At 35.4% G+C, this 22,484-nt stretch overlaps 3 protein-coding genes across 6 annotated transcripts; 2 read left to right on the top strand and 1 right to left on the bottom strand.

Moving 5' to 3' along the window:
- Positions 1 to 395: 395 nt before the first annotated feature.
- Positions 396 to 7,772, top strand: LOC142545823 (uncharacterized). Of its 4 annotated transcripts, none has more exons than XM_075653217.1 (12): positions 396 to 554; positions 857 to 1,219; positions 1,310 to 1,412; positions 2,515 to 2,990; positions 3,104 to 3,367; positions 3,472 to 3,792; positions 3,941 to 4,294; positions 5,387 to 5,467; positions 5,551 to 5,655; positions 5,732 to 6,106; positions 7,233 to 7,364; positions 7,454 to 7,772. In XM_075653217.1, the coding sequence occupies exons 2-12, from the start codon at positions 866 to 868 to the stop codon at positions 7,604 to 7,606; spliced, it is 2,718 nt and encodes a 905-aa protein (XP_075509332.1). In that variant the 5' UTR covers positions 396 to 554; positions 857 to 865; the 3' UTR covers positions 7,607 to 7,772. The 4 variants fall into 4 exon arrangements, with proteins under 4 accessions (XP_075509332.1, XP_075509334.1, XP_075509335.1 ...); XM_075653219.1 differs by having other exon boundaries at positions 5,735 to 6,106; XM_075653220.1 differs by having other exon boundaries at positions 3,146 to 3,367.
- A 675-nt stretch (positions 7,773 to 8,447) lies between these two features.
- LOC142545824 (uncharacterized) lies at positions 8,448 to 10,798 on the bottom strand. The gene is made up of 6 exons (XM_075653221.1): positions 10,340 to 10,798; positions 9,785 to 9,896; positions 9,575 to 9,668; positions 9,314 to 9,491; positions 9,135 to 9,204; positions 8,448 to 8,889 (listed from the first exon to the last, which is right to left on the bottom strand). The coding sequence occupies exons 1-6, from the start codon at positions 10,714 to 10,716 to the stop codon at positions 8,578 to 8,580; spliced, it is 1,143 nt and encodes a 380-aa protein (XP_075509336.1). The 5' UTR covers positions 10,717 to 10,798; the 3' UTR covers positions 8,448 to 8,577.
- A 6,710-nt stretch (positions 10,799 to 17,508) lies between these two features.
- On the top strand, positions 17,509 to 21,016 carry LOC142545825 (FT-interacting protein 7-like). Its single transcript, XM_075653222.1, has one exon. The coding sequence runs from the start codon at positions 17,582 to 17,584 to the stop codon at positions 20,753 to 20,755; it is 3,174 nt and encodes a 1,057-aa protein (XP_075509337.1). The 5' UTR covers positions 17,509 to 17,581; the 3' UTR covers positions 20,756 to 21,016.
- The last annotated feature ends 1,468 nt before the right edge of the window (positions 21,017 to 22,484 follow it).

Consider the following 22,484-nt stretch of genomic DNA (forward strand, 5'->3'; position numbering starts at 1 on the left):
ACAATGAAATATCATTTTATTAAATAGTGTTTTAACTATTTATTTAATTGATAAGTTTTCCCTTCATTTTGATATTTCAGAAATTATTCCAATTGAAAACATAAAAGGCTGCAAAATGATTCATTTAATTTTATTTGAGGGTGAAATGTGCTTTAAAAAAATTATCTAGGAGTGCGCTAAGATTTTTATATTGAAAGAGTGCCAGTTGCCAAATATCCAATAAATAATAATAATAATAAATAAATAAATAAAATAAAAAATGTACATAATTATAAATATGTAGACCCATTTTCCTAATTGCCTTAGGCCCAGATCTAAATACCCGGTTAGGCCAAGGTTATATAGACACGAACCCATAACATCCTCACATCGTCCTTATTCCCTAATGTTGGGCCTAACCGGATATTCGAATGGGGCCAGGCCTAAGTTAAACTAGAGAATATGGGTCCAATAATTGATAACCATTAGGCATCATCAGTAACCAGCCAACTCCGTTCGATTCATCATCACGGCGTCGCCGTCGCGCACCACCAATCTTCCATCGGCCCGTGGCGGTAATATGCTCCTGCATCTCCTTAATTCTACTGATTTCTCTATTCTCAGAGCAGCCGACCTCCCCCCTCCTTTTTTTGTGTTCTGCAGCGACCACAATATGTCTTCTATTAATTTTCACATTCAGCTCTTGTTTTGCTGTTTATTTTCTGAATTTGATGATTAAGAGTGATGTTATCGTCTGTAAATTTTTAACGATATGTTAGAGTCTTAGTATTAAGACGCAGATTGTGTGCGGGCTGTGTCAATTTTGGTTGTTACCGTATCTGTAGTTATCTATTAACAACTTCGAGTTCACTATCAGACCACAACAATGGCAGAAAATAAAGGAAAATCCAGGGATGAAAGCCATAGTAGTCGAAGGAAAGATGGAGAAATTGTGAACAAGAAGAGAAAAGGTTCGAGCTTTGGTAAGAATAAAAGAGATAAAGCTAATAAGAAGAGGGATTGGCGTGGGCCTCGCTTGCCCAATGCATTTCAAAAGGAGCTAGATCGCCGCTACCCTAAGGTTGGCCCTTCAGATGATGAAGGTGAGATAGCTTTTAATGATGACGTCGGTGATGATGTGTATGAATGTGAAGAAGCTATCCCAGAGGAGGAATCAAAGAAGAATAAGCGGTATGACCCCGTTGAAAACTATCAGTATGAGCTTCCTGAAGATTTTGAGGTATCTCTCCAATTTCCATTCGTGGTTGGGCACTCACACACAAGTGCAGGTACTTTTTATCTAACTCTTGTTGTTACCGTTGACTCTTAGGATGAGAACATTGCATCCGACGAAGGTGAGGATGCTGAAGATGATGGAAGACATGCGAGGATGTTACAAGAGATAACTGGGCTTCCAAGTGATGCTTTTGCAGGTAGTGGTCTACCTTTCGCCCCTCACTAGTTTGTTATTGCAAGTAGTTTTAACTAAATTTAAGAATTTATTCAGTCTGGCATGCCACAGCTAGGGATGTAATCGAGTCAAGCCGAGCCAAACTCTTGAATGTTTGAGCTTGGTTCGTTTATAATCGAGCCGAGCTCGAGCTTTATTTAACGAATATATGCATGGCTCACGAGCTTATTCAAGCCTTTATCGAGCCTAAACAAGCTTAATAAATATGAATTATACATTTAAATTTTCATTAAATTAATTAAAAAGTAAATTATATATTTAAAGAAAAATATATTGTTCTTATTAAAATTTGTAAATTTATAATAATAAATAAATTTAATAGATTTTTCTCTATATTTCATAAATAATATGCAAAATCAATAAATCAAATATCAAAACTATTATTTTTTCATCTAAAAGATTACTCATGAACTTACCAATGTTCACGAGCTAACGAGCCGAATACTGTAAAGCTTGAGTTTAGTTTGTTTATCTTAACGAGCCTCATTAAACGAGCCCAAACGAGCTTTTATCGAATCGAGCTTCGAATAGCTCACAAACGGTTTGGTTCGTTCAGCCTTTTGGTTTATAGCGTTAACGCCTCCGAAATTCAAGGATCTTCTACGTAGTTCTTTACTAATTTGAAGTCTCAAGATCGGTGAACTTGTTTACTTTTTGTATTGCTGGTAAGAAATGAAATTCCTTAATTAATGTTGAAGTACAATTGATGGATTTCCTTCTTAAGCTTCAAAACAAAGATGGTGAGCTCCCGTCTCCTGTAGACTCCTTCAACAAGAAAGTGGGAAAAAGGGAAGTGAGTTCATGAACAGATAAGACATCCTTCTGACCCATTTTACGGAAGACTTCTTCACAACCCAATTTAAATCTAATTTTTCCCCAACTTTGTTGTTTGGGAACCCATAATATTCTGTAGCAACCTTTATTTTTTAACTTCACATTTTTTTCCTGTTTGTGCCACATGCTCATCGAGTTTTAAAATCACTCCAACAGTCAAATTCAGTAATTCGGTTGTTTTTTTATAGGTACATTCACGTGTAACTCTAATATGTTATTTTCCCTTACAGGAAAAAAGAAGAAAGATTTTATCGTGTCTGAGGCATATCCAGAGTCTGAGTTCAATCCTTGTAACGATATTCTTGATGGCAAGGGCCAGTTAAGCATTCAGGACCTTCTGGAACCACTACATGGTAAGTCAGGTTTCAGCAAACTTAGAAAGAACCTGCGTCGGATTGAAAATAAGTCGGTTTCCATTATCGAACCACTTGCCAAGGCGGATCAAGAAAGATTGGAGCGAAAGGCTGCTTATGAACAATCTAAAAAGGATATCACCAAGTGGGATCCTTTAGTCAAGAAAAACAGAGAAGCACCTACGTTATATTTTGATGAAGAAATGGACTTGGGGTTTTCAACTATAGGAGCAATAGCCTCTGAATTTGAACCTAGAACTGATTTTGAGAAGAAAATTGCTTCCTTGGTCAGCCATAATGAGCTTGTTGAATCTCACAAGAAGGATGGTGCAAGGCTTCTTGAACTGAATGAGGTATGGAGGTCATATACATCTATAATTTACCTCAAATATGTCCTCAATCCTCTTTTATTTTTTTTATGTTTGTCTTTTATTCTGCTTTTTTCAAGTAAGAACAATGTAAATAGAATATCGCTCAAAGCAATTGCGTGTGGGGTGATACATTGCAGTTGTCAATTGAAGATATGAAGGATCGTCAGGATCGGCTTGCTAAAATGCGTAGTCTTCTTTTCCGCCATGAACTGAAGGCAAAACGAATTAAGAAGATTAAGTCGAAAACATATCACCGTTTGTTGAAAAAAGATAGGACAAAAGCAGCTGACCTGGCAGTTCAAATGGATCCCCAAGCTGTCAAGGAACTTACAATGAAACAGGAGTTTAAAAGAGCTGAGGTGATTTAATTTATGTTGACGTATGGTTATTTAACATTGTTTTCAATTTGGGTCAGTCTTGTTTCAGAAAATTTTATTATTGCATTACTCTTCTGTTAATGCAGGAACGTATGACTTTAAAACACAAAAACAGCTCAAGGTGGGCAACTCGCATCTTAAAACGAGGTCTGCAAGTTCAAGATGATGGAACCCGGGTAGCTTTTGCTGAGCAACTTAATAAACATGCTGAATTGACTAGGAAAATGAGTTCTGTGAACAAAAGTAGTAGCAGTGATGAGAGCAGTGATGATGATGATGACTTGGCAGATGGTTCAGATCTGGATAAAACGTCAAATTTGTTGATAAAGGCCAAGGAAAAAACACGGAAACTATTAGAAGAGGATGAAGAATTTCCCCATTCAGGAGTGCTTTCTTTACCTTTCATGGTAATTTCGACGCATCTTTTTTTCGATGATCTTGCCCCCATTATAGCGATGCACTGATACTATTTAAAATTTTTGAATTTTTTTGTTGATAATATTTTTTACATTTATGAAATTGATATGCTGTGACCTTTGATGTTTCTTTTCAAAGGTGCGAGGGTTGAAAAAGAGGAAGGAGGCTGCTGATGAAGAAGCAAATCTTGCTCTCAAGGAGTATGAATTATCATTGAAGAAATTGGATGATAAAAGTGAATTGGGAGGCGTTGATATGGATGTCTCGAGTGGAAGGAGGGTGTTTGGTGTTCCTAAAAAGGCAGTTTCTGAGAGTAGTAAAAAGGTCAAATCAGATTACTACTATGCCAACAGTGATGGTGAAAATGATGACGAGGAAAGAGAGGATGAGGTTACTGAACATGAAAAGGATGATCATTCACTGAGATTATCAGACATTGATCCTAATTTACTTCGTCAAGAGTTTGAGATCAATCATGATTATGTGTTTAAGGTGATAGATCTACTTCTTATCTTCATTCGATTTTTTACCATGTTGTATTGGAAATACTGTGATCTTAGTCTTCAGTGGTGCATGTTAGAGAGTGAAAGTCAACTAGGGGGCTTGATTAACGATTGCTTGTGTTGTGAAAACGCGAATTTTGTGTCTCAATACACATTTGTGTATTTGTAATGAGGATCGATAATGTGTCTAAGTATTTAGATTTCCAAAACGTTGATCATGATGAACTAACTTCAGAATCTTGCAATATTACCGACATCCGAGATGATGCAAAAGAGATATCCTAATTGTTCTCTTTGTCCCAACTGGTGTGTGTTGTGTCGTAAGCATGTGGAAACACAAGATCATTTGTTCATTCATTGCAAGTTCACTCGTGCGTTGTGGTCCAGGGCTTTGAAAGAAATGCAACTGGTTTGGGTTGTGCCGAAGACAACCCAAGATTTGTTTACTACGGATTTGGGTCATATGCTTGGCAAAAGAGGTAAAATTTTTTGGAGAGTGGTGATCCATGGAATTAGTTGGGCAGTTTGGTTGGAGAGAAATAGAAGAATTTTTGAAGAATTGGAAGAAACCAAGGAAGAATGTTGGGGAAAAATCAAGTTCACAACAGCAAACTGGATTAGAGCGGATAAAAACTTTCAGGGATTGTCTACATTTGATATGTTGAGAGATTGGTCATATGTGTATTGTTAGAAAATAGCTAGTTCATGGCAGTGGATCACTAGTCCACTTCTTGTACTGTAAAATTCTAATATTAATAATATTGTTATGTTTCTTATCCAAAAAAAAAAAAACTTTAGAATGATTTTTTGGGCATTCCTGAGAATTTCTTTGTACTTGCAAAGATTATTAATGGCTTCTTGCCCGTATTCAGCTTCCTTAATGTCAGGTCCATGCTGCATTTTCTCAAATGTTGCTATCCTGTTGTCTATCATGAACAAAATTGCTGAATGAGATTTGGTGGGCTGTAATATTCATGTGTCAGTTATATACCCCAAAACCCTTTCTAGCTATATATATGTTCATTTCTTGTAGCATATTGTGTGTTAAGATTAATTTAAAATGCAATTTATTGCATTTCAGAGTTTTGAGGCCAATGTTGAAGATCCAGAGCCCAAATTAACATATGACGTATCTTACTTTGCTTCGGATTTGTGGAAAAAGGTAAGCTTGGTTTTGAGATTTTGTTTTTTTGTTGAGATAAGAACTCATCACGATTGATTCTAATCCATGGTATGGTTGAATAGGCGAAAAAATCATCAGCTAATAGTAACCAAATTGAAGTTGGCAATGACAATATTGTCAAATCTTCAGCATCTGTAAGATCTTTGGAAAAAGATCCAATGATGGAGGTATTTCCTGCTCTCACGAACTTTACATGCCTCACCATTCCAATTGCTAGTGTGAGAACTCTTTTCTTATCTTCAGCAGGATGATGATGGCGATAGTGATGCAGATAGTGGTGGAGAAATGGTGGATGGAATTTTATCTAGTGGCGGTAAGTCTGCCTATGAACTTCCATCCCAGTCAGAACTTATACAACGTGCATTCGCTGGTGATGATGTTGAAGAATATTTTGAGAAAGATAAAGCAGAAGTATTGAATGAGGAAAATCCAGAACCTGAAAAACCCGTTTTACTTCCTGGCTGGGGTCAGTGGACCGACGTACAGAAAAATAAAGGTTTACCTTCTTGGATGCTAGAAGAGCACGAGACAGCTAAAAAGAAAAGAGAAGAAGCTCTCAGAAAGAGGAAGGATGCACATCTGAATAATGTTATCATCTCAGAGAAGTTGGATAAAAAGGTCATTATATGCTTGATTTTATGGTTGCATATTCCTCGAAAAGCTACATGCTCTGTCTGAATAATTTGGTCTATTATCCATATGTTGCTCCCATGCGATTTTCGCACCGGTTGTCCCTAATATCATTTGTGTCATGCTTGTTTGTGACCGAGTGTTTGCTTGAAAATAGGCTGATAAAAAAAATACATACAAAGTTGCAGTCTAATTGTGTATATACTGATGATCTTTAGAATGATTTTTACTTGGTATCTTGTTGTCTAATTGTTTGGGTTGAGGGTTCTGTTGTTTTTCTCATTGGTGATCTATCCCTTGAGTTTTTTTTGTTGAACTTAAATTCTACTGGCTTTTTTTAAAAAAAACAGCATTGGTCCTAAACCTTAAGCTCGTGGGGGACTTGAATAGGTGGTAAAATCTTGGTTAGTGGGTGAAAACACGAGAGAAATAATCTATGGTAATTGACTTTGTTAGTGCATTCCTTTTTTCCCTCCTACCGAAAGTTTCACTCGATAACTTGACATTGAAGTGCCTGCGTTTTGTGACCTCAATGAGGTCATAATCTCTGTCTCTCTATCTATCGACAATCTAGGTTTCATTTTCATGCAGTCCATGATCATTCTTGGCTTGTTTGCACTGATATTAGCATGCCTGCCAGATTGTAGCTTAATCTTGTTAATGCTTTACTGCATTGCTGAACTTGATTATGTTAATCTTCGTAGCTTTAGGGACTTTGAAACAAGGTTTGATAAATGTATGGCTACTGTATACTGCAATGAAATCTCTAATTCTTGGGGTGCTTGCATATATTCCATAGTCTATGCTCTTGTGTCAATGGAATTCGTCTGAGCCTCAGACTCATCCGAATAAGTTGATCATAGTTCAAAAGCGTATATTAATAAACATATGCAACCTAAATCTGCTAGACATGCTCGGTGAAATAAATAATTCAATCTGTGCTTTGGTTTGAACATATTTATTCCTTGAAAAGCTGCATGCTCTGTCTCAATAGTTCAAGCTGTAATCCATATGTTGCTGCATAAGTTTTTCCTGCCAATTGTCCCTGATATTATTTGTTACATTTTTTTTTCAACTGACTGTTTGCTTTGATTAATTTATGTTGTTCCTATAGGCTGAGAAACTACATACAAAATCGCTTCCTTACCCCTACACATCCAAAGAAGTTTTTGAACAAAGTATTCGGATGCCGATTGGACCAGAATTTAATCCTGTTTCTGCTATTGGAGCTCTTAACCGTCCGGAGGTGGATAATTTAAACACATTCGACTTTTACTCCATTATTCTTCGTATTCTTTTTAAATCGATTCACGCTTGTCATTTGTTGATGGACAGGTAGTAAAGAAAACTGGTGTTATCATCAAGCCGATCGAATTTAAGGATGTTAATACTCGTGAGAGAGATGAAAAGCATGCTCGCAGTGGACAGAAGCAAAAGAAAGGTAAAGATAAAAAAATGCTTGTGAAAAAGAAGACTCCTAAGGTGTAAAACAGAGAGAGATGATATACATCAATCAAATTTTGCATGTGTTGAATAGATTATTTTTTATGTTCTACATGATTTAGTATGGTTTGATCTTTATTAATTTGTAAGAGATCGCCTCTGAATCTTGAACTGGTCCTCTATTAACTTAGATTAGCTTACTTACCTGGTATTTGATAGTGGTCAATGCTGTGTTTTTGTTCCCCTTCGTTGAAGATGCACAAGATGACCCATCATAATTTTATGTGAGCCATGCTTACGCTGCTTCGTGTATTTTTCTTTTTTCTTTCTTCTTTCTTCTTTTTGGTCATTGTCATATGCTGAGAAATACTTGACTTACAGTGAGGTGGTCACTTTTTATGGTCCATTGAGAATTCACATACGATAACACTCCCCCCACAAGCAGAGAACCTACCAAAAAAATCTACGACAGATCGCTAAATCTTAATCATTAATTTTGCCATCGGAACTAAATTGGTACTGCTATTGAGCTAGCTAGATGATTTAGTACTCTCAACAAAATAAGAGTTGAAATTTATTAGTTTTTTGAAAATTCAAGCTATCATTCACTGGTTATTAATCCAGATGAGCTATGAAGTTGGTAATAGTTTGGTTACATACAAGTATATCTAGAGCTGTTTCAGCTTTATATAAAAATCTGTGAAAACAGAACATGGTGGAGGTTATTATGAAACACCATTTCATGCGGTGGCGGAGCCAGAAATATGACTCTGTCCGGACTGGAATTTTAAACTCTAAGATCTTTTAATATTTTAAATTGATTATCTGGTAAATATCATATTATTCTAAAATTATACAAAATTTACAGATACATTTTTTTAAAAAAAAATTGGACCACCCGGGCTAAAGCCTGGGTAAAGGAGCATATGGCTCCGCCCCTGAATTTCCATCCCTATACGATATGTATACACATACAGTTGTTGAATCAAGAACAGAATTCCTAAGACGTACATACATTAAGTAATTGGAAGATCAGCCAGCCAAGGAAGCAACTTCTCATGGACCAAGTCAGGCCTGTCATCATGAGGGCAATGCCCGACACCTTCCAATAAGTACAGATTCACATTTGGTAGCCGAGCCGGCAGCAATGCAAAGTATTGCCCCACTGGTCCATCTATTGGAGTCAGAGGATCTCGATCACCCCACAGCACCAAAATAGGTAAACTAATATTTGGCATCAACTGAACTGGATTCGGGCCTGGTGGCCCTGTCACGATTGAAATGAAGGCATCCAGAGCTCCTTCGTCCTCTGCTGGTTTCCGAAAAATCTGACGTTTTTTTAGAAACACACACATTAAAAAAAATATGGTTGATAGGGAATCATCTATCTTTTCCACCTTATAACACTGTTATCTTTGGGTTTTCTGCGTTTTTTTATGCTAATACGTACAGTTGGGAATATTTCTGAACATCTTAAAGAAATCTGGGTGATTTCTTCCTAGTGCGAGAACTGAATGTGCCTACTCCACCACAGAAAATTTAGTAATCGATGTGAAAACAAGAAAACAATTACCTCGACAAGGTCCTCATCTACGTTTTCCTTATTCCCATAGGCAGACAACAATATGTTTCTGAGATTATTGCTGCACCATAAAGGAAAAACGACTCTTGTTATAGTTTTTCCTCTTAGACTCTTGTTATAGTTTTTCCTCTTATGCTGATATGAAGCAAAACTCAATCAACTAAATACACCTTTGTCTGATGCGATTGAATAAAGAAGAAGCAATTCCTTGTTGCTTCAATAACAAATCGATGAGCCAAAGCAAAGGAAACAATAGCCTTATCCTCCAGTCATCTACTATGGCCTTGTTGTTCATACCACCAGCACAATTAAATAGTACAAGTCCTTTCACCAGGGAGTTAGTAGACTCTGTTTGAGGAAAAATTACACGTACATTGTAAAAACCAAGCCTAACATAGCACTAGACAATAAAATAAGAAAAATCATCACACCTGAAGCAGCAATAACGCAAGCAAGACTACCGATTGAGTTCCCCAGTAGTACAGTTGGCATTTGAACAATTTCATCCAAGAAATCTAGTATCAACTGTCCATTTCACAGCACTCTTCGTTAAATGAAATTGTAAACATAAGAAAGTATTTTCAAAGATTAGTTCTTACTAGCCAGCAAACAAAATCACAAAATTTCATAGAAATATTCACCTCAGCCCAAACTTCCATGGAATAAGCAAAACCAGCTGGCTTTTGTGAAGCACCGAAACCTAAGAGGTCAATGGAGTAAACTGTATGATTTTGAGCAAGTACCGGGATATTCCTGAAATGGCAGGATGATAGCGTCTAGAATCCGTTAATAGCACCACAGAAGTTAGGTTAACATGAAAATGCCACTTAAGACAACAGTCCCTCTGCAAGTCCAAAAATGAGGAGTCATATTTGCATGACTGCCTACATTTACTTCATTATACTCCAAGTTTTACTGAACCAATAATACATAAGCATACCAATCAAACAACATAACAGCAAAAAGACTTGGTATACTGTATACCATCATGCACACAAAGTGTTCGTCCGCTCAGCAGTTGACAACCCTTTTCATTCAAATCAGCAAAAAGACAGACTTGCTGAGGATCAAATTTATACCTCAAATATAATCCTTTCAGCCGACTTCAAGTAAAACAATTCTCAGACCAAATTTCATAGTGGTCGGCCCCAAATCTCAGTCAAAGAAACTGAAACAAAAAGAAATCTAAAAAGTACCTGCGCCAATGAGCAATGGAAGCACCAAAACCGTGAACCAGAAGCAGGGGAGGATTCGTAGAAGTATTGCTACCATCAGCTTCTGGGTATACCAAGTAGTTAATATTATATCCTTTCCACACCCATGTACTACACTTTGCGTCTATCTCCTTTAACTCCAACGGCGGAGGCAAAACCACATCTGTTTCGCTCGGCACCACCTCCAAGGTGGAGGCGGCGGAGACCTCGGCACGGTTGATGACAGAAACAGGATTCTTGGACATAAGACGAGAGGAAAAGTTAACTGAAGACTGTAAAGGATTGAGCTGTCTTTGTGCACAAGTCATCAATGGTGGAGAAAAGATACAGGTTGCCGCTCCATTTCCAGCCAAACCCATTAATCGTTTTGGGGTCTGCGTAGGATTGAGAATGGAGAGCTGAAAATTTCTGCAACCACCACTTTTATTGGAAGGAAATGATACTTTTCGACTACATTGACTAAACTAACTCCCCACACACACACGTTATACGTGTGATGCGTGTTATTTAATTTTTTTTTTTAAATGATTTTTGAAACTTTAGATTAATGGAAGAATAAGTTTTTCTTCATGTTTATGATTGTTATTTTGTCCATCTTTTTTGTTAGAGTGTGTGTATATTATTTTTGATGTTACGATGATTTTTCACCAAACTTTTCCTTTTATACCCCTAAAATATCTCTCCCCCGACTTCTTATGGTTTCCAACATTTTCGGAACTCCCTTAAAAGCAACAAATTAAATAAACATCAAATCTAAAATCAACACACCCAAATGTGAAACGGAAATGAACCAAATAAATTTTAAAGGTATTTTTTCTTTCTTTATTTTTTTATTTTTTTTAAATTTATATATCAAAATTGTAGTGTAATCACTCACTATTAATTAAAATAACATTGTGATATTTATTTAAATATAAATCAAATAAATTATAAAAAAATATTACGTGCATCGGTATATTAGTATATATATAAATGCGATAAGGGATAATTGTGTGTTTTTGTTTTTAATAAAATCTATTGCTTTTATAAATTTCAATACATTGAAGAGGGTGGGTCTATTAGGGATTTTCTCACTTTTTATTATATAGAATTTATTTTGTCTCTTTTTTTTTTTTTTTTTTGCGTTAAATTGATTAATTGGATTATGCTGGTTCCATCTGCCTTTGTTTATTCATAACCGAAAATATTATAATAATTTTATAAAAAAAGCATAATGATAAAAAAAAAAACACATCAACTTAAGCATACCAAAGTCGGCTTCAATAAATTGGGCCAAAGGTCTAAAATATGAGCCTTTTGTCTTCCTTAAAGAGTTTTGGGCTTTGATTTTATTTAGCAAATCAGATTAGATTTGTTTTTTTGGAATATTCTGACAAAATCTTGAATTGAAGAGCCTTTTTCTGTTGTTGTCCGACAGAGTCTCGAAAGGACCCATGGAACAAAAAAAATTTCAAAAAAGGTTTATCCATTTCTCGACAAAAATGAGGTATCAATTTTAGTCCTTACATCAGACCCACAAACTCCAATATCATAAAACAACAAAATTTTCAAGGGAAAATTAAAAGTTTTGAATTACAAATATTATTTTAAAATATAATTAGACCACGTGTGTACGACGACAATTTTCATCAACCTTTCCATTTAAAAAGTCCTAATAACACTATTACGTGCCAATTGAAATAATGGCTGATGATACCCGTAAGAGCCCGGGTCATGGATGACCCGGAATATCAAATGGATTCCCAAATCCGAGTGAGTCTGCAGATGGATTCTTCTGGAGCGGAGCAGATGCAAGCCCATGCTCTACTCTCCGGACAGTCATAGTCCCGGGCTCTTGTATAAATCTCCCGGAAGGCATTCTACCCGGACATCTCGATAACAGTGCCGCATTCTAGTGATTCAGAAGATAAGATCTTGTCTCGAGAAGCGCACCGTGACAGAATCCTATTGATGTGACTTGATGGAAAAGTAGGGTGGCGTGACAGGAAGTGGCAAGTAGGCACTGAAAACAAGGTACCTACTACCTTTTCTCCTATAAATAGCAGGTATGTAATTCATTTGAAGGACTTTGGTTTCCTCTTCTTCTCTTGTGCTGGAGAATGATTCATTCACCAATACATGTTAACGCACATATTTACACCAGTAGCCTTTATTTTTATCTAAGTTACACTGGTTATCATCTTCACCTGCTGACTTAAGCATCGGAGTGGCCACGCCGGACACCCCTCCGGCGCCCATTCACGAGTTCTTTTCTTATTTGCAGGTTACAGCGGAAGCCATATTGTAGAGATATATCTTCATCACAGATATAGTTCTTGCTCAATTTCCTTCATTATCTTGATAGCAGATCCGGTGGAGCACCCAACCCTGCTCACTCATTTCACCAGGATCTCATCAATGGCTATAAGATTTCTTACCTTGGACATTGCATAAACTTATCATCAATAATTTGTCGTAAATGCCGATGATTTATAACTCATTTGATATCAACGTATTTAATTTTAGATGAAAGAGTCCCCGAACCCAAAATAATAATAATAATAATAATAATAATAATAATAATAATGTTAAATTTTGATATAATAATAATAATTATTATGTTTTACATATTTGAAAATGGTTATATCATAATTAATTAATAATTTTTTGTATAATGACATCGAATTTTGATTTGCAATTGAACAAACAAGAAGTGATATCTTATACTTTATCCTAATTTTGTTGATAAAAAAGGAGCATAATTAAGCAAACTTATCCAAAAGCGGGGATGGCGCTGTTTGCACGTGAAAGTGATGCAAGAAAACAAAAATAATCACGTGCCTCCTATCAGGCCCGGCCCGGCCCGGCCCGGCCCGTTATATAGAATTGTACATAAGTAATGCACATCTTCTCTAGCTATCAACGTTAAGATTTTTTATGAGACGGTCTTACAAATCTTTATTTATGAGATGAGTCAATTTTATCGATATTCACAATAAAAATTAATATTCTTAGCATAAAAGTAATATTTTTTCATGGATAATTCAGATAAGAGATCTGTCTCATAAAATACGATCCGTTAGATCATCTCACACAAGTTTTTGTACATTATTAAAAAGATGGTTACATACTATGTATACTTACATATTCTTCCGATCCGATTATTTTTTTTTATTACAATTTTGGGATTCGAATCCCGATCTCTTTCTCTCATTAGAAAGAGGATACATGCATATATATATATATATATATATATATATATATAATATTGTCCTATTGTTAATGTTGTCGTAGGGTCGTAATTATTTAATAATTATGTATTTGAAAGTGATATATATATATATATGAGTGATTATTTGTTTTCGAATTCTTCCCTTTGGAAGGGGAATCTTTTATCAAGGTATTTATTTATATAATAGTCAAAATGTTACGGTCCTTAAGTATGGTTTTCCGAAAAGATATTACAAATTGCGCATCTAATATATATATATATATATATAATTTCGTCATCAACTTCAAGAATACCTAACTTCATTTATCTATACAGAGAGCCCATACTTCATTTGAGTTTTATAAATATTAATTTAATTTTTTAAGCAAATATTAATCTTATTTTAAAAAATAAAGATATATCAACAACAATAGAACAACATGTTGTAACTGATTTTTTTTATCCTATGCCTGGAATTTTTTATAACCATATGATGTAGTGAAATTTTAGTTTTGTATCATCTTGATATGATGTCAACTATCACGTCCCTGGATCGAGATGGGTCAACATCCAATGTTAACAATTACACAATCATAACCTACAAAATTCAAAATTACAAAATTTATAAACCAGTTTTTTTATTTCATAAAAAGAAATATTATTTTTACAACTCCAAACTAACATTATGTTCTACAGCAGAGAGATATAAAACATAATATTACGGAAAACATAAACAATGACAACGATTTTATTTTTTTCCATCATCCTTAAAATTCTGTTTGTTCCTCGTTCTCTAACTGTTCCTCGTTCTTATATGATAGGAGGTGAGTGACCGATATGGTTGACGCTCGTAAGTGTGAGAATCCTCTCGGTCTTTAAAATCATTTTTCAAAAAAAATTTCAAATATAACTCTAATAGCAGAAATATACAAAAAAAATTATTATTTTCAGAAATAAACACGTATCAAACTTATTGATTGAATAAATTATAATATCCATGGTTAACTGATATCAGTCTTTTATATTTTAATTATCTAAAGGATGAGACATGAATCATAAATAACATGAATCGAGAATCATGTATGTTAAAGAATTTATATTTGGACGTCATATTTAAAAATAAGTAAAATAAATAAGTGGACATCGGATTTGGGTGGCGTCTGGACGAGTTTATGGACGGAGAACAACAGATATGCTAATTTTGTTTATAAATTGAGCAGTTTTATTGATCCTATATATAAAAAAAAATGAACTCTTAGATTTTACTGAATTTTGTTTATGATACTCAAAATATGAGATAGTAGTTTATGAACAGTGAAGATTGGACTTCAACAAAACTTTGGTCCGGAAGTACATTCGAAAATGGATAAAACTTTGGCCTGAGTTATTTTTAAAAGTAGGGAATTGTTGTTGCTCAAAAAAATGGGAGAAAATTTATGCAAATTTTAATGTATTTCCATTAAAAAATGAGACACATATATAATCAAGATAGATTGAATTGCCAAACTATATTTAAACTAAAGGCACAAGGGAATCAAGAGTTCAAGAGCACATAACAGAAGAAATGCAAATAGTGTAAATGTCATTTTTGTTGTGAATGCGTTGTATTGTTAAATTATTAACTTAGTTTTGAATCTTGATTATTGTTTTATCTATTTTGATATTTATATGCTTTGAACTATATTTTATATTTGAAGACAATATATTGTTGTTGTTTTCAAATAAATTAGAATATATGTTATATTTTATATTTGAAGACAATATATTGTTGTTGTTTTCAAATAAATTAGAATATATGTTATAATATTTTTCATTTTAAAAACCATAAACCGACTGCAATCGCTTGAAACCACTCAAAACTGTAAGGCTAAATTTTCATGTAAAACCGCGATTAATTTTTCAAAATATTAACCGACTGCATATGGCAGTTGCAGTTTGAATTTTTTAAAAAAAACCGCAAAACCAGCATCGTGATCACCTCTAATCTTTTGTATCAGCCGATGTCATAATAATGTATCAACGAAGAGGGAAAAAATTGTGACATGAATTTATTTTAGAGGCAACAAGAAAAAGAATTAACGGAATCAAATTGCCACAGTTTATATCTTTTAGAGAAATTATATTTGATAATTTTAATGGATGCTCAATTTATCCTTATCATTTTCCGAGATACTTAATAATTAAAGTACAAAAAATAAAGTATTCATTCAAAACCTTCCCACATTTTTCTTCCTCTCATTATCCTAATTCCTAAACATTATATCAATATCCTAATATGTAACAAAAAATTATAATTAAATTAAAATATACAAAAATAACTTTTAATTCCTAATAATATTTATATCTACATACACGCATATTAAATCAGAGTCCACCAAACTTTTACATATAATCACAGCCAAACGTTATGCCTTAACATTTTCGCAGTCTCCCTCCCACCAGTGAGTCAAAACTCGAGACCTGAGTAATACGGCACTGAACAAATAATATTTTGAAAATAAAAACTATATATTTTTCAAAAAGATTGCCTTGAAAATGAGAAATTACCAATTTTGGATTAAAGCGAGAAAATGAAGCAAAATAATTTCAAATGCTTGGACCATAGAGATGATAAAAGTGTCGCCCGCCCATAATTTATTACTTAATTTTCTAATGATGTCACCATTATACTTCAAATATCATCGGTATAATGGAAAATAATATGTTCACTAACTGTGTGGCTGCATTTAATTTACTAAGTTTTTAAAGTTATATCATATTTCATCACTAGTGCTCAAATGAAATATGAAAATTCTGATATGACATCGAAAAATTCTAACATTATATTGAAATTTGCTGACTTTTCATTGTCACATCAACAATTCGATATGGGAAATAAAAAACTAATTTATCAGAAATAAAATTTGAAATTTAATAGATCAAAACTCAAAATTAAACAATTTAACGTGGTTAAAAAATAATTTTTATTCGTATAAAGCCTAACAAATTTTCTATATTCCCAAAAAAAGAAGAAGAAAATAAAGTCTTACCTATTAAAGATAACTCAAGATTGGTTGCGAAGAAAACGATGTCCATTCCATGGTTCCCACTCCTCCCCACCACCTGAAAACGAAATCCCATCCAACTAAATTTCCCAAACTTTTCAATGGTTTCAATCAATGAGTCATTTAAATATTACCCCACAAGTCATAATGAAATCCCGTACAATCTGTTTTTGAGTTATTAAAAATATAATCACTGTGCCAAGTCTTGAGCAAGATTACGGCCTGGTTTTCATTATAAAATTAATCAAATTAAAAATAATAATTTAGTTCAAAGTTTGGATTAAAAAACTCAATCTAAACCAAATCGATCATATTAAAAAAATATAAATTTTTAAAAGTATATATTATATTTGGTTTATATTTCATCATTAATTAGTAGTAAGATAAATTAATAATTAATGTTTTTTTAAATAAAATTTTAGACTTATAATTACGTAAGCGGGCTAATTTTTATGCGCAAATATTTACATATGTCCATTAATTTAGGTTTCAATATACAAAGTTTTAACTATCAAATTCAATAATTTAAGCCTACAGTACTTATAAAATTTATGTTTGATGTGGAATATATAATTTTTATTCAAAATAATTAATGCCGTTATATGAATCAAATATTTTATTCGAAAATAATCAAAATTGAAAACGAATGATCCAATCCAAACAAAAACCTAAGTTTAAATTGGTTTGGCATGGAATTGAGTGGTCCAATTTTTTATTTTTATTTTAAATAATCAACCCGAATTTTAGTCACCCATAGCGAGAGTGTTTAGAAACCCGAAAACAAGAAAAAGAAAGATCGCCATGTTCTCAGAATTTACGGACGCGAAATTTTACACATCACGTTACGACTTCTGAAAGAATGTGTGTGAACGTGAAATATTATATAATGTTGGTGTAGGGGTCCCTTTGCTGACCGATGCAGCCTATTCCACAGAGACAGTTGTCTGCATTTCCCCACCAACAAAAGTTCCAGACCAAACCTATGTATGTATGTATGTATGTTTCTGCTTCTGTCTTCTACCTCCAAAATTTACCACACCGCCTACTATTTTTATCCACGCTCTCTTTCTCTCTCTTCTCTATCGTCTTGCCTCTTCAATGGCAAAACTCGTGGTCGAAGTTCTTGATTCCGTTGATCTCCTACCTAAAGATGGGCAAGGGAGTTCGAGTCCATTTGTGGAAGTGGAGTTTCAGGGGCAGCGCCAGAGGACCGCCACCAAGTTTAAAGATCTCAACCCTTTGTGGAATGAGAAGCTGGTGTTTCAGGTGAAGAATCCTAGAGATTTGTCGGATGAGACGATCGAGGTGTCTGTGTACAATGATAGCAAAAACGGCCACCACAAGAATTTTCTTGGAAGGGTTCGGATTTCCGGCATGTCTGTCCCGTTTTCTGAGGAGGAATCAGTTGTTCAGAGGTACCCGCTTGATAAAAGAGGTCTCTTTTCTCGTGTGAAGGGTGATATTGCTTTGAGGATACACGCGGTGATACTAGACTCTAAGTCGTTTGATCCCGAGGAGGAGGTTTTGCAGCACGTGAATGGTGTGGAAAATCGTCATCGTCATAATAATAATACTACTCATAGTTATGATAAGGCCACAGAAAGTACTACCGCAGTGCCGTCGCATGAGGTAAATACTAAAAAGTTCGACGCTGAGTATCAATACATGGAAAATCAGGCGAAAAACAAGAAGAAAAAGGAGCTAAGGACTTTTTACTCAGTAGGGACCGGTTCCCATGGCGGTGGCCCTCCTCCGCCACCGGCTGAAGCATTTGTTGAAACCCGGAGCGACTTTAATAAGGCTGGATCGGTACCATCAGCCAGTGTGATGCAAATGCAATTTTCGGGGCAGAAACCTGAGTTTGCTGTGGTAGAGACCAAGCCTCCTCTGGCTGCGAGAATGGGGTACTGGGGAAGGGACAAGACTGCAAGCACTTACGATTTGGTAGAGCAGATGCATTTCTTGTATGTGAGCGTCGTAAAAGCTAGGGATCTTCCAACGATGGACTTAACTGGGAGTCTAGATCCGTACGTCGAGGTGAAAGTTGGGAACTACAAAGGGCTGACCAGGCACTTTGAGAAGAATCAGAATCCGGTGTGGAAACAGGTATTTGCATTTTCAAGGGAGAGACTACAAAGCAATTTGATTGAAATCACTGTGAAGGATAAGGATCTTGTGAAGGACGATTTCGTGGGTAAAGTCCTGTTTGATATTGTTGAAATCCCTCAACGAGTGCCGCCTGATAGTCCTCTGGCTCCTCAGTGGTACAGATTGGCGGACAAGAAAGGGGAGAAGATCAATCATGGGGAGATCATGCTTGCTGTTTGGATGGGAACACAAGCTGATGAAGCCTTCCCTGATGCTTGGCATTCTGATGCTCACAGCATAAACCAGCAAAGTCTTGCTAGTACACGATCAAAAGTATATTTCTCGCCGAAATTGTATTACCTCCGAGTCCATGTAATTGCTGCTCAGGATCTTGTTCCGTCGGATAGAAGCCGACCCCTGGAAACATATGTGAAGGTGCAGCTTGGGCATCAGTTGAGGCTCACTAGGCCTTCACCAATGAGGAACATCAATCCGGAGTGGAATGAAGAACTAATGTTTGTAGCATCTGAGCCTTTTGATGAGTATATAGTAATCAGTGTGGAAGAAAGAATTGGACCAGGCAAGGATGAAGTGATGGGAAAGCTTGTAATACCAGTTAGGGAGGTTCCGCAGAGATTTGAAACTGCGAAGATGCTGGATCCCCGGTGGTATGCTCTGCTCCTTCCTTCTGTGGCAGAGGAAACCGGGGAGAAGAAAAAAGAGGTGAAATTTGCAAGCAGAATTCTTCTTCGACTCTGCTTAGATTCCGGTTACCATGTTCTTGATGAGTCCACGCATTTTAGCAGCGACCTTCAGCCGTCATCCAAGCATCTGAGAAAGCACAGCATTGGAATTCTTGAAGTTGGTATTTTAAGTGCTCGAAATCTGCAGCCAATGAAGAGCAGGGAAGGTAAATTGACAGATGCTTATTGCGTAGCGAAGTATGGGAACAAATGGGTCCGAACCAGAACTCTTCTTGATTCTTTGCATCCTCGTTGGAACGAGCAGTATACTTGGGAAGTTCATGATCCTTGTACCGTAATCACGATTGGCGTTTTTGACAACTGCCACATCAATGGGAAAGACGATGCAAGGGACCAGAGAATTGGAAAAGTGAGGATCAGGCTTTCAACCTTAGAAACAGATCGAATTTACACACATTCCTATCCACTGCTGGTTTTTTCTCCCTCTGGTTTGATGAAACATGGGGAGCTACACTTGGCAATACGTTTCTCGTGCACTGCATGGGTGAACATGGTGACCCAGTACGGGAAACCCTTGCTCCCAAAGATGCATTATGTTCAGCCCATATCCGTCAGGCACATTGACTGGCTGCGCCACCAGGCTATGCAAATAGTGGCTGTAAAACTATCCCGGGCAGAGCCACCCCTCCGGAAAGAGATAGTCGAGTATATGCTGGATGTAGATTACCATATGTGGAGCCTGAGGAGAAGCAAAGCCAACTTCTACCGCATAATGTCTCTTCTATCTGGCATCTCATACATCTACAGATGGTTTGATGGCATTTGCTATTGGAAAAACCCGCTGACAACAATCCTCGTGCACATTCTGTTCGTGATACTTGTATGCTATCCGGAACTGATCTTGTCCACAATCTTCCTGTACCTTTTCGTCATTGGCTTGTGGAACTACCGGTTTAGGCCTAGGCTTCCGCCCCACATGGACGCTCGACTTTCTCAAGCAGAAAACGCTCATCCGGATGAACTGTTTGAGGAATTTGACACGTTCCCAACTTCTCAGCCAACTGACCTGGTGAGGATGAGGTACGACAGGTTGCGGAGCGTGGCAGGAAGAGTTCAGACGGTGATAGGAGATCTAGCAACACAAGGAGAGAGGGTGCTCAGCATACTGAGCTGGAGGGATCCCAGGGCTACAGCCATCGTCATAGTGTTTGCATTGATCAGTGCTGTGTTTCTGTATGTCACTCCATTTCAAGTAGTGGCAGTGCTGTTTGGGCTTTACACATTGCGCCATCCCCGATTCCGAAGCAAGATGCCATCAGTATCCGTCAATTTCTTCAAGAGATTACCAGCCAAATCAGATTCTCTTCTTTGAGATTTGTACAATCAGGAGCATCAGAAATAAGTCCTCAAGCAGAGAGGCAGCAACGAGGCAAACTTCCTTTTCACAGTCTAGTGATATTTATGCTAATATTCATTATTTTGTTGTACGAGATTGAGAATTTAAGTGTATGTATATATGTATGTATATTTTATCTAGTTGACAAAATTCCAGTTTCCCAGTTGAGCAAAGCTTGTAAAACCGAAGTAAATTACAGGAATGAAAAATACTCAAAAGACTTTTGTCGTTAGCTAACAGGTTTTTTTGACAGTAGCCATATCATACACTTGAACATAGAATTCCAAATTCCCAGAGTGCGTGAAGAGTAAATAATCACCATTCTTCAAAGCATTTTGTCTGTAAAACGCTTCCCACCCGTTTCCAAGAGCTATGTCGCCGCTTTCCTCGTACAATTTTATGCGCCGTTTGCATCCACAAGGACCTAATAACGTCGCCACGCTTGATGATTTTATCTCTACATGTTCGATAAATTCTCGAGGAAGAATCTACAAATTTTAAATTCATCGGAAAAATCAATGAAATATATCAGAATTTCGAAAAATAAAATAAGAAGGAAAGAATCCCTTAAAGAGTCTGAATCAGGAGCTTACCACTCCACCTGTGTTGTCACCAGGATAAATAATTTTGTAGAAGCTATTTCCATGGAACTCCTGGTTGGGATGACTCTTCGGAACCAAATTCATAGATACCTTCAAAGCCTTCTCCTCTTTCAAGTCTTGAAGAATGCACAGAATTCTGGAATATTTAACATTAAAAATAAATGTAATCCTGTTTGCACAAAATCAAATAACATGGAAGGTTAATTAATTATAATTGTTTACATTAAGAAAACTAACATCTCTCTAAATTGTAAGCAAATCTATAATTTAATGGACATAATGATAAGATTTTATTTGTTTATAAACAAGGATATAATACTATAATATAATAAAATTAAGATTAATGTTATATGTACAACCAAATTAATACAACAATTTTTACTACACAAAAAATTCAATACAAAAATTCTATTTATCAAAATCTCGCAATAAATTCAATACAAAATCTCAAGAAATAATAATAAAATCTCACGACATTATTCTAAAATTAAACCATTTTTACTAAATATTTTGATGCGTTGAAGAAATCTAACATTTTAATTATCTATAATTTTTCCTTTTCAACCCCTCATTCTCTCTTATTTTCATCAACTAACCACATATAAAATTATTTAATGATTGACATAATTACAAATATTTTTGCATTTACTTTTTTATTTCACTCAAATTAAATAATTTATATATGATTAAATAATTATAATAAAAAATATTATATGAACTCGATGGTATAAAAGAAATGTGTGACAGTTGAAAATTGGTATAAAAGAAAAATAACAAGCTCATATTCCATAGATATCTTAGTAAATAGTAACATTATTTGCTAAAATATTTCGGGGAATGTTGGGCTAATTTTTTTTATTTTTAAAGACAATAATCAACATTATATCGGTTTGATCTATCTCCGTTAGGGATGTAATCGAGTCGAGCTGAGCCGAACTCTTGAATGTTTGAACTTGGTTCGTTTATAATCGAGCCGATCTCGAGCTTTATTTAACGAATATATGCATGGCTCACGAGCTTATTCAAGCCTTTATCGAGCCTAAACAAGCTTAATAAATATGAATTATACATTTAAATTTTTATTAAATTAATTAAAAAGTAAA

The sequence above is a fragment of the Primulina tabacum genome, chromosome 5 (genome assembly GCF_025594145.1).
Source record: "Primulina tabacum isolate GXHZ01 chromosome 5, ASM2559414v2, whole genome shotgun sequence".
NCBI lineage: Eukaryota > Viridiplantae > Streptophyta > Magnoliopsida > Lamiales > Gesneriaceae > Primulina > Primulina tabacum.